Below are 12598 nucleotides of genomic sequence, written 5' to 3' on the forward strand. Positions count from 1 at the left end.
CCAAATGCTGGCCAGATATAGGAATTAAAATATATTACATAAAATGAGTAATAAGAAATGAGAATAGCAATAACCAGTCGTAGTAATAATTATAATTTAGTAACATTTTAAGAAGTGGATCCAGGAGAATGGAAGTTTTGGAGACCGATGGGATTGGTGTGCTTAGGGGCGGCAGTATCGCTGGAGCACATGGATGCAAAACATGGAAATCCAGCCCTGCGGGCAGCGCATACTCACTTAAGTTTACGTAAGAACAAGGGTATACCGGGTTTGGGTATACCCTATATATTTGAAAAAGGTCGAACATATACCGACCAAATATTCTAGCAGTACATTACTGCCTGAGACAACCACTATGTCAATGTGTCCCGATATCCGTTAGAAATATTTAAAATACAGGATAAGTGCTTTCTATAATTCAGCTTACGGGTGTTGGAATCAGCATAACTTTGGCTTCAAAAAAACAAACCTATTAAAGAACTGTAAGAAAGCTTTTAAGGAGTTTATTTACTCGTACTCATATTTTATAAATTTAAAATGCTTGAATATTGCATAAAACGTTATAATTGGGCAGGGAAAGCCTTATAATTCTAAAATATTTATGATTCTTTTTTTATCTTTTATTGTAGAACCATTCGACACTGCATCCTGGATGTTGGTAGGTGTAGTGGCCATTCAAGCCTCAGCGTTTTCGATTTTTCTTTTCGAGTGGCTAAGTCCGTCAGGATTTGACATGAAGGTAAGACATACACGCAAACATGGCTGTCTTAACAGAATTGTGGACCCTTAGGTAAACCAGTGTACTGACGCCCCCTAGACTAAATTTTATATATAATTAATACTTGCAATTCTGTTTGTGGGATCCTCGGATAGGTAAGCATTGGGCTCATTCGTTAAGAAAGCTCTGTATATGAGAAAGATGACATGCTTTATATTATTTGCGCATTTAGTTGTGGTTTCCAGCTCCTCAAAAATGACCAGAAGTTTTCTAGGTTACATAAGTTGTAAATAAAATCGAACTTCTAATCACAGTGCGATATCCTGGGAATAGGGAGATTTCCCTCCATGTATTTGAAATAAATTTCCCCAAATATCGTAGTTGAGTGAATAAAGTCGCACTGTTTTCATAATTTTGAAAATTAATCATAGTAATTTATATGTAATTAACGAGAGTACTAGTGATTAGTACTGCCACTAATAATACTTCAATTGTTATAGACGTTCAAACATGTGAATTCTCTGTATTGGGGAAGCATTCGAGTGGGAAATATTTCTTTTTCTCATACCTGTATCCACCTTCCCCAATACATGCACACTTCGAGTGTTATTGTTTGGCATCCCATTTCTCACACTGATTAACACTGCGTAATGGCTTCTTACCCTGAAGATAGATTTCTCACTAATTTTGAAAACGTTATAATTTCTAAATGATAGTTTATTTTGAATTTAACTGAAATAATCATTACTAGCAGCGTAATAAATGATACTCTATTTCAAACGTAACTTCCACGCTCCTTATCACAGCGTAATAAATTATATTCCATTTTAAAAGCAGTTCTAATGATCATTATTACATCATCGTAAAAGTAGGTGACACCTTGTTTGCGAGCTGATGGTCATATTAACTAGCACAGAATAATGAAGTACAACTCATTTTGAAAGTACTGAAGTGTTCTTTCATTTGGTACGCGAAAGGTAACCTTCTGTCGTTATCTTGGAAGAAGGAAACGAAATTTCAAAATTTATAGACATTTTCAAATTTAGAATAGAAATTTCTAAGAGTTTTCACAAATCGGCCATGATTATTACATACATTGCTTTTCAAATATAAGAAAAAAAAACTTACTGCTTATATACCTAGAGAAAAATCACAAAATTTTTTTCTCAAAATCTGTTTCCAAAATCTTAAGGCTGTCTGGATTGTCGTCAAATTTTTACTATAAGGTATGTTATGAAAGCGGATACAGCCAAAGGTTCTATGGCTCTTAGTCAAGAAAATAAAAAGAAAGCTGGTCGGGTTTTGGAATAGATTTTCTTCACAAAGATTAATGAGTACTTACCAATGTTTCAGATTCATGTAAATAATTTTCCGCTTACGTTACAATCAGGTGGTAAATTTAGACATCTTCAAGGGGGGCTGAGCCCCATCCTAGAATATCTATACACATGCACCGAAATATTTCCTTTCTTGTGTTTATTTTTTTCGGAAATAAAAGAGCCTTAAAAGCAAAGATTTAAAAAAAAATAATTTCTTCTTTTGCCTAACCTAATTGTTCTAATTAACAAACCATGTTCTCGTATAAAGTCAGAGTTAAATAAAAAAACTTGGAAATTAGATACAGACGCACACAAATGCTTTACAACGTTAGTTAGGGGAAAATGGCAATATGCTGGTTATTGCAACCGACCAGACAATAACAAGTCACGAATTTTGTTGCGACAAATTCCTACTGCTCTATTGGAATCTAGAACATAGCCCCCCTTAAATTTTTATTGCCCTCCCTTGTACAAAAGTCTGAATTCAACACTGTTTACAATGCACGCACCTGTTGTTTTACTTTGCTATCCAAATGAAGACTGATTCAACAGATAAAAGAACCTGTTCTACGCACATTGATACATGTAAAAGCACGTTTATTTGCAAATGGCTTTGTAACTCATCAGCAGAGTTTTACGTTGCTCGAAATTCTAGAAGCAGTGTGTCGCATCCTTTATCTTCTTAAGTACGTATATTTTATGGAAGCAATTTAACCCCTTAAGCGGGGAATTTCCAATCATAGGTTTATCACCTGTTGAGTAATTTTCTTTTACAAAATCAAGTAAAGAATGTATAACGTATATTATAATTACTACATGTATTACTCACATTTAGTTCTTTTTAGAACTAAGTACATTCAGTTTGGTCACATGCATGAAAATAACATCTCCAGAAAAAAAAAAACATTCCTCTCTGTAACGTTGTGATCTTGTATCATCAAAGAAACAAAATACCATTAGTGTTTGACATTATTGTGAATATATCTTCCCATGACATTTTTTTTCTATCTTTCTTTTTTTGGCATTCCGTTTAGATAAAATGTGATTTCCGTTTGTTTTCTCTCGACTGCAGTGACTGTGACAGCTCGGTTCGATTCCTGCAGGTTAGGCCATAGAATTGAGGAAATGAAGTGGCGGGATGCGATCACACGGAAGGCGGAAATAAAGAGACGAGCTGTTCTAAGTTGTTTCACAGATATCCACCGCGTGGGCTGAATAATCCCACGAATATCGAGCGAATGAGTTGTTCTTTATTTATTGTTTTGCTTTGAAACGCTACATGCACAGATTAGAAAGCAAAACTAACATTTGGTCTTTTTTTTCACTTTTCTCATTTGTAAAGTATTTCGAAATCTGATAAAATTGGTTTCATTCGTAAATATACACTGAGAAAAATCTGTTATCTGGACAGAGGTATATTGTACAAATATACGGAATCCAAATATTTACCATGAAAATCTGTAAATGTTTTCATACGTTATCATATACTGTATACGCAAATGGAGCATACGTTTGCATATACTGCATACGTATTGCCTTTTTCGTACTTAGATGTTACATAATCTAAGGAAAAACTGAAAAAGTTTGATTTTATAAGGGATTTGGGAGTTATTTTTGATTCATAATTATCCTTTATACAACATATTGAAACTGTTTGCAAAGAAGCCTACAAAAATCTTGGATATATTTATCGAGTCAGTAAAGATTTTCAAAATGACCAAACTTTAATTGCGGTGTATTATACATACGTCAGATCGAAATTAGAATATTGTAGTAATATATGGAACCGTAATGTACAGAAATACTCATTCTTGATTGGGCGTACTCAAAATAAGTTTTGAAGCCTTCTTACACTTAAGAAAACAAAAATTCTACCCAAAATTTGAAAGTTACATTAACCTTGTTGAAAATTTTAAATTTGAAACATTTAGAACTCAGGAGAAGAAATATTGATTTATTGTTTTTACACAAACTCTTTCATGGCAAAATAGACTGTCCTGATCTTAACAAAGAAATATGTATCCAAGTACCATCCAACTGCTTCAAAAAGTACATTTTTTCTTGTATGACAGCGAAAACAAACGTCTTAAGCAGATCTCCTATATGGAGAGTTAGTGCAACCTACAACAGGTTAGTTAAAGAAAATTTCAACCTGGATGTACTGGCAATGGATGTAACTAGTTTTAAGAAGTCTATTAATTCTGTAAGCCGAATGTAATTATTACCAATAGTTTTATTAACCTATATAATCTGTATAACGTATATAATATGTAACACTGTAAATAGGCCTGTGCCTTTTGTGTTATATGTCAATAAATCAAATCAAAATCATGCAGTTGTAGGATATCTCACATTTAACAGTCTTCTGTATATTACCAACGTATACACATGTTACGTACGTCAGTTGTATGTTACATACGTCTATCTGTATATGGCGTCCTTAATGCCTATATACAGTCATAGCGAAAGTACATATAGATGAAACACGTATACAGGCAGTATTACCATACATACGTTTTCAGTTATATGATCGCTTCAGGATGTTATATATAGTTGTACTTTAAGTCCGAAAGCTACAGGATTACATGCGTAAATGTAAGATGGAGGTTGTGGTGATCACGTGTCTTTGTTAGGTTTCCTCACCCCCCACTCATCATCTATGACCAATGAGAACTTCTAGCCCAACAGACTTTTCTATTACACAACTGTCACCTGACTATTTGACCACCCAGTATAATTTCATTGTCTTTCGACACACATATATTGATCTAAGGCAAGGGCGCCGATCCTGTGGGGCCAAGGGGATCCGGGCCGCCCCAAAGCTCGTGTGTGCCCCCATATATTTTTATGAATATATATATTTTATATGTATTTTTATTGTTACATGTATTGTTATATATATCTGTATTTTATGAATGGGCCCCCCAAAGTTACAGAGAAATCGGCGCCCTTGATCTAAGACCTTTCAGGTTGTTATAAATGTAACCAGAAAAAACAGGAAGGTTTTAATTAGTTTTCAAAGAACTATAATGATCATGCTACTGTCCACATGTGCTTCTTATACCAATTTAGGGATGATGAATTCAATGGAACTACATATTCATGGTGAGCCTACAAAAATGTATTTAGTGTTTGCATATTTAAATTTACTTATATCCCAGGCTTTTCTATGCGTCCGTGCATGCGCATATTTATAAATAGTTCCATTTGATTAGGCGTACACAAACTGGTATAAAAATTGCAGTTGGAAGTGTATGCAAGCGTTCGTAGTTGTATTATTGAGATAAGCGATGCTTATAAGATCCTCACTTCGAACGCCATCTTTCTCGTTATCTCATGGACTGATGTTTAAAAATAGTTTCATTGTATCAAAATTTTTAAAAATTATATAAAAATTCCGATTTAAAAAAATGTATTCAAGTGTTGGCAGTTTTACTATGTTTATGAGCAATACTTCGAAGATCTTAAATTTGAGTTTCTCTTTCTTTTTTGTCAACGTAAAAACGGATAGGATTGCCAACTTTTGAAAAATGGAAATACCGGACACTCTCCTGGAGTACGTATACTCTTAAGATTGTGACGTCATCGCTCGTCAATGATGTAAACGATCTCAAAGTGGTTACTTCACATAAAATTGAGCGATTTGGAGTTCGAATTTAATAACTTTCGTTACTTTTGAAGCATTTATTAAGAGTCTTCATCCCGGCGAAATTAAAATACCGCTAATTTTACAGTAATTATGTGATATCTTCAAATAGATAAAACATAATTGAAACATAGAACAAGACCGCACTAGACAATATTATTTTGCGTGAGCTACCGTTATCACAAGTCACCTAGCGGCTTTCTGTTTTCACCTGTTTAAGAAACGCGAAAATAAATGCCGATTTTCAAAATGGCTCGAAATCGAAAGCAGATAAGTGAGTCGTGATAACGGTTTCTCATGTAAAATAATATTGTCTAGGGCGCTTTTGTTCCACATTTCGATTATCTTTTATCTATTTGAAGATATCACATAATTACTGTAAAATTAGCGGTATTTTAATTTCGCCGGGATGAAGACTCTTAAACTTATTTATTCCAGTTTTAGTTGAGTCGGCACGTGTAATTTTTGTAGTCTACCATCAATAATGCATCGTATTTAAAAGAGAAGAACAAGTATAACTGGCAATATAATCATGATATGCACAAAATATACTTGAAAAATGTCTTACCAGCTTTCCTGGGGCTGTGTAATGTCTCATAATGCCTACATACTTTTACTGGATCTGTATGCATTATTTAATTGGAAGATGTAGCTGAGAGTGAAGTAGTGCCAGCTGCGTTCCTGAAAATGTACTTTTCTTGATCGTTAGCTGTTTTGATTAATTCAGTAAATTTTTCCTGTCGTCAACTCTTTAATAGAATCCCATCACGACAGATCGATATCAAAGCGAATTATAAACTCTGCTTTAACCATGTTCATCAACAAACGATTCCTTTCATCACTCCAAAATAATCTCAAGTGAACAGAGAATATGACTAGAAAGAAGAAAATTACCGACATTTAACGTCCGGTTTTGAGGTTGTGCCGGACACCGGAAGTGAACAACTTAACCGTCCGTAAAATACCAGACAGTTGGCAACCCTAAATGGGTACGTTTAGAAATTGTTTCGTTAGATTTAGACAGGCCGGTAGCCAGCCCAAAAGTGTAGGGGGGGCCTGATTTAAGTTAGGGAGGCCGACCGAACAATATTATAGTTCAGCACCATATTATAGTTCATTTGCAAGCCTGCCATGAAAATTTTAGGGGGGCAGCAAAAATTTAGGGGGACCGGCCCCCTAGACCCCGCTGGATATGGACTTGGATGTAGAATCTTCAAATTAGTATTTAAAAAGTGCAATTTCAAATGTATCCAAGTGTGGGAACTTTTTGCTAGTGGTAGAAGCGTTATATTTCTGTAGCTGAAGGATCGCTCATGTCATTCGATGTACACGCATGTCCAAAATTATTTTCACATGTCTATAAATACGTAGTTCTAGGAATATAGTTTGATAACAAATTAGCCCGGTACTTCTTATAATGTTAGTGTGTGTATAATCGGCAAAGACATGTATGCGGAAAATTTCATGTCAAAAGAGCAGTAAATAAGAACAATAACACGAAAATAAAACTTTCTTGTCCATTTAGCAACATTTTGTTGTACTCATTCTAATTTTCGTATTTATAATTCTTTTCCTATCAAATTTACCACAAATATACATTTCCCAATTCTACAGATAGTGTCGGTATTAAAAGTACCTGCAAAATCATTATCAAATTATATTCTTACAAGAAAACAGTTCAAGATATGCGACAATCATTTTGGACATGAGTATACATAGTTATTATAGATATAATTTCGATGTTCAGCCATTTACTTTGTTTTCTGTTTTACGAAGAAAAAGTGTAAAAAGAAAAAATTTGTTTGCTCAACAGGTAGCTCCGTCAGCGAATCACCGTTTCTCCCTCTTTCGCACCTATTGGCTGGTGTGGGCAGTGTTGTTCCAAGCAGCCGTGCACGTGGATTGTCCGCGCGGATTCACTTCCAGGTAAGCAAACATTATAAAGCCTGAGCACTCTTCATCGAAGACCTTCAATCAATAATTAACCCACAACTCCTGTGTCCAAGGTGAAGTGCTGTTTACCTACAAGGAGTGTAAGGTCACTTCTGGTTTCCTGACTAATGGAAAGCAAAATTTCTGTGTATTTTTTATTTAATACTATTATTTCCTTACGATTTAATGGATGTGTTGTAAAATGAAATAAGATATATTGCCAGGGTTGCCAGATCTGACATTTTCTTGCACATTTTAAGTTTTATCATACTTTTTACGATATACGTTTTTCATTCATCCCGTAAAAGAATGTTTCCGTTTTTAATACATAAAAGGAACCATAATACTCGACATTCTGCAAGTGTTTTTGTAAGTAAAGATAGGTTACCATGCTGCAAGAATCTTGTAGCTGCCATTAAAAAAAATCTTTGAATCCTACAACATTTCTCTATGTAAACAAAATCTTGAAAGGGACATACAACATTTTTTGTTTCATCTTGCAAGGAGTTAAGCCTAGATGATCCATGTGCAACTTTCTGGATCATCTAGGCTGCCACCTGCAATCGCCCTCCTACTGACAAAAAAAAAAAAAAAGTTTCGCCGGTTCCGTAACGGCTGATTCTTTTGGATGGGGAGGAAGCGCGCCAAAAATACAAGTTTTTAATGAGGAGGTTCACTACTTGTCCACTAGAGTGCAGTGCTGCATGGATGGAGATATCTTTCTAGCTTTCAGAACGTTGTACTGTGTAAACCGTAAAGAGAAAGATGGGGTTACAAGACTCTTTTAACGACAACTACAAGATTCTTGCAGCATAGCAACCTAGCTTTAGTGCGACCTTCATATTTTACCTGTCACACCTCACCCTTTACACATTTGCCAATAATGTCCTAAAGCATGCGGGAGGCCAAAGTGCATTCATTTACCAAAATAACCGATACCGGTGCAGCTAGGCAAAGTTCGTAGACAGACATTATTATATTAATTCATATATATAGTGTATACCCCATAGACGTCTCCTTAAGAGTCTTCATCCCGGCTAAATTAAAATACCGCTAATTTTACAGTAATTATGGGATATCTTCAAACAGATAAAAGATAATCGAAATGTGGAACAAGAGAGCCCTAGACAATATTATTTTACATTAGAAACCGTTATCACGACTCACTTATCTGCTTTCGATTTCGAACGATTTTGAAAATTGGCATTTATTTTCGCGTTTCTAAACAGCTGAAAACGGAAAGCCACTAGGTGACTTGTGATAACGGTACCGCACGCAAAATAATATTGTCTAGGGCGCTCTTGTTCCATATTTCAATTATCTTTTATCTATTTGAAGATATCACATAATTACTGTAAAATTAGCGGTATTTTAATTTCGCCGGGATGAAGACTCTTAAAATGGGAATTTTCTAAAACCCTTGGTCATGTTCCAATATTTTAATGAAGAATTTTTATATTGCGTATTTTTTAGTTGAAAGTATTGTGAAATACTGAAATTTTTGCGTAAATTTAGACAAAATGAAGTCGATTTTAATAAATATCTTACGGTAGGAAGATGAAACGCGGTTACTAGGTTCCTATGCTGAACACGTATTTCAGCATTTTTCTTAAATTCCACTCTGAAATGGGAAAAAAGAGAGGTCTATTTCCATATTAAAAATTTCGACTCTTTCTTATGAAATTTCTAAATATGATGATTCACTGAAGTTAGATGGGCGTAATTCGGTATTTGAATTCTTAATTAAAAATAAGAGAATATATGTCTCGACATTTTCGATAATTTTGCTTCCAATGGAGAAAGGGAGCAATTTCTATAATATTCACATTTTCGATTCTTTATTCAGAAGCTCTCCCATGTAAGTATTCGTTTATGTTGGAGGTATGAAATGCAGTACGTATACAGTTAATCAAAAACGTGTTTGAGCATTTTCAAAAATTTGACTCCTAAAGGGGACAATTTCTACTATTAAAATGTTCGATTCTTTATTCAGAAAAGGCCTAATGTTAGGATTTGCTTCCGTTAGAGGTAAGAAATTTGATAATGTGAACTCACAACCGAAAATAAGTGAACATGTATTGCAGAGTTTTTGAAAATTCTGCTTCTAAAGAGGAAAAGAGAAACAATTTTTTCGTTAAATTTCCGGCTTTATTTCACTAAACCCTATGCTTTCTGTGCAAAGAATGTCCACTTCACCTTCTTCTACTTTATATTATGAACATTCTTTTTTTACTACACCTAGCTGATAGATTCCATTTAGGAAGGCCAGAAGGTCGTTTGGGAGCAATTGTCCCCCCCCCCCCCTATGTGGTTACACCCCAGGGTGTAGCGCAAAATGTACATTTGTAGTGTGTTATTTTGAAAGGGTAATGCAATTTCGGATTTATCTCAACATCGTTGTATAAAACACTTATTGCCATTTGTCAACTTTGTTTACTGGTAGGGGACACGATTGCTCAGTGCTAGAGCACTTACCTCTGGTGCGTGGGATCTCATTCATTTGTAATAGTTGTGAAATTTAAAGGATGTTATAGCACGGCCAACAAGAGATGGTCTCTGACGTTTCTTACCACATGCGGTGGGACATTGCAGCCCCTACTTTGATACCAGTGTTACCAACCACGATCACTCTGTCTTATATCATTAATTAAATTGTCACTACAGTTGCACCGAAAAAAAAAAACTTGACACGCGAGTAGTGGCAATGTCACTGCGAGCTGTCAGAGACGATCTCTTACTGGACGCACTATAGGTGGACAGGATGTAGAGATCAAGAACCAACTCAAAATATCAGGGTCCTTAGTTCGATCCCCGGTCAAGTAAGTTTGTGTCAGAAATATCGTGTCCCTGGGTTTTCTGGGAGTATTCCCGTTTCCTTCCATTTTCTCATTCCGTCAATTCTTCCATTATCATTCACTTGCCCTAATTATCGTCTCCCGTAGCCTAAGGGGCATAATCGAGGGACGTTAAACTGGAATATTTCATTTCACTTCAAAATCTTCTTGTTGTTCTAATTCTTTTCCCCAGTTAATTGGGGTAGGTTTTGGAGGATTTTGGGGTAGGATTTTGCTGTCCTCCACCTGTTTCTATCTTGTGCCATATCCGCTGTGACACCAACTTCACCTTACCGTTCATAACCTATAAACTACGGGATATTTTGTTTTAACTACGGATATTTCGATTTCGAAATGGTACTACAATAACTTTTGTAACACGTTTTTGTTTTATGTGTCAGCGATAAAGAGGACTGAAGAAATGGACTTCTTTGTAAAACCTTACGAAAACGCTTTAAATGTAGTTTAAATGTTAAAGGAAATTACCTCCGTAGTTTAAAGGTTAAAGAATTTACCTCCGTAGTTTAAAGGTTAACACACTCTTCCCATCTTCTTCTTTGGTTGGCCTCGGGCTCATTTCTCACTAATACTATAACATCTACTCGGTGAGCTACATATTTCCAATATCTTCTTCTTAGGTGCCCAAACCCTCTCGGTCTCCTTTCTTTCAGTTTTTCTACTACCGGTCTTATCTTTACTGTTCTCTGGATCACTTCACTGCTTAATTTTGTCCTTCCATGTCACTTTACACATCCACCGCATCACCTTTATCCCCGCAAACATGCAAAATTAATTTCATTTCAAAATAACAGCAATATTTAAAAGTGCTTTAATTTCCCATAAACAGGAAGGTCTCCAGAAGCGTACAGGAAAACTGGGTCCAACAATGTTTAGGATGTGAACCATTAGACATGCAATTAATCTTCGTATGGCTAAAATAATAGAAATTAACTGCAATAGAGAAGTAATATAATGCTAGAGTTGTTAGTGGGCATAATAGGCTAGACCAGTTCCAGAAACATAGTGTATACTAGACCCCACATGTACTCGTTCTTTCGTAAGTTTAAGGTGAGTATGCGCTATACTATAAAAATATTAGATGACTATACGTTCCATTACATACCTGTAATAGAGTCGTCATTTTGTCCTCCACTTGCCTTTTCTATCCACATTTTCAAACTTTCACGAGCAAGAGTGCATGTGGTGATTACATCACACAGGTTCTTTTGTGATAAGTGCAGCAGTCAGTACCGGCCTTAGGCATTCCCTGCCCCGTGCAATTTCACCATTTGCCGACCCCTTTCTCCAGAGAGAACAAATCTTAAAAACCACGATTTTAAGTATGCTACCTCATCATGAACAACGAAGAGGAGGGAAAGTGCACTCGCACTCAGAAAGGCCTAAACACTACAAATAAAATATCGTTGTGTCTGCTATTTTTTCTTTAAATAATAATCTATTATGTTAGTTAAAGATAAAGCAAACACACCTGCAGAGGAAAGATGCAAATCGTTTTGAAAGAATTCAATATTGAGCTTTAATATCAATATATCAATTTGCAATTCTAGTGCAAGTACCTCTTTTATCTTTATTTCTTGATTTTCCTTCTACATCTGTTAAAAAAGTAAAAAAAAATATTTCCACCTTGAATGATAAGAAATTTGTTTGTGACAAAGATAAAACTAATTTTCAGATCATAACTATGATAATAAACTAAATGGAACAGGTGTTTACTACTGTTCGAGAATTGAGTTCTTGTATGTGACAACAATCAAGTAATTCATGCTGGATTTTTTTTGACCATTTGCTTTAGTATTGTCCATGTAACCTTAAACTAACGCAACCTAAACATGACTTATGAATCTAGTATTAAATAGAAGGTCACTTCAGTAAATTATTTGAAGTCTTTACATATACCATGAAGTCTTTTCCCAACAAAAATATTTATGAAAGATTTCGCCGCCCCGTGCAAGTAGAGTACCCATATTTCTATGCTCTGTATATTTCGGGCCACTCACAAGAAATAAAGGTTACTAACAAAATACAAACAACTCGTTCTTTGCACATCTTTTAAATTGAGTAACATTTCTGTTATGTTCTGAGAATAGTGATTTAAAATATAGTTAATTCTTCACGGTCGCTCCAGTTT

The 12598-nt window shown here is 35.1% G+C and overlaps 1 protein-coding gene across 7 annotated transcripts in view; it reads left to right on the top strand.

Annotated features, from left to right (window-relative positions):
* Positions 1 to 12598, top strand: part of Nmdar2 (glutamate ionotropic receptor NMDA type subunit 2) — an 850349-nt gene that overhangs the window by 785122 nt on the left and 52629 nt on the right. For all 7 annotated transcript variants that reach the window (XR_014130890.1, XR_014130891.1, XM_081753987.1 and 4 more), the window contains exons 10-11: positions 630 to 739; positions 7497 to 7609. Coding sequence is in view for 5 of the 7 variants with exons in the window: in XM_081753987.1 (XP_081610113.1) it covers positions 630 to 739; positions 7497 to 7609 (223 nt within the window). In the remaining 2 variants the exon portion in view is untranslated. The remainder of the gene's footprint in view (positions 1 to 629; positions 740 to 7496; positions 7610 to 12598) is intronic.

The sequence above is a fragment of the Thermobia domestica genome, chromosome 3 (genome assembly GCF_964235325.1).
Source record: "Thermobia domestica chromosome 3, izTheDome1.hap1.1, whole genome shotgun sequence".
Lineage (NCBI taxonomy): Eukaryota > Metazoa > Arthropoda > Insecta > Zygentoma > Lepismatidae > Thermobia > Thermobia domestica.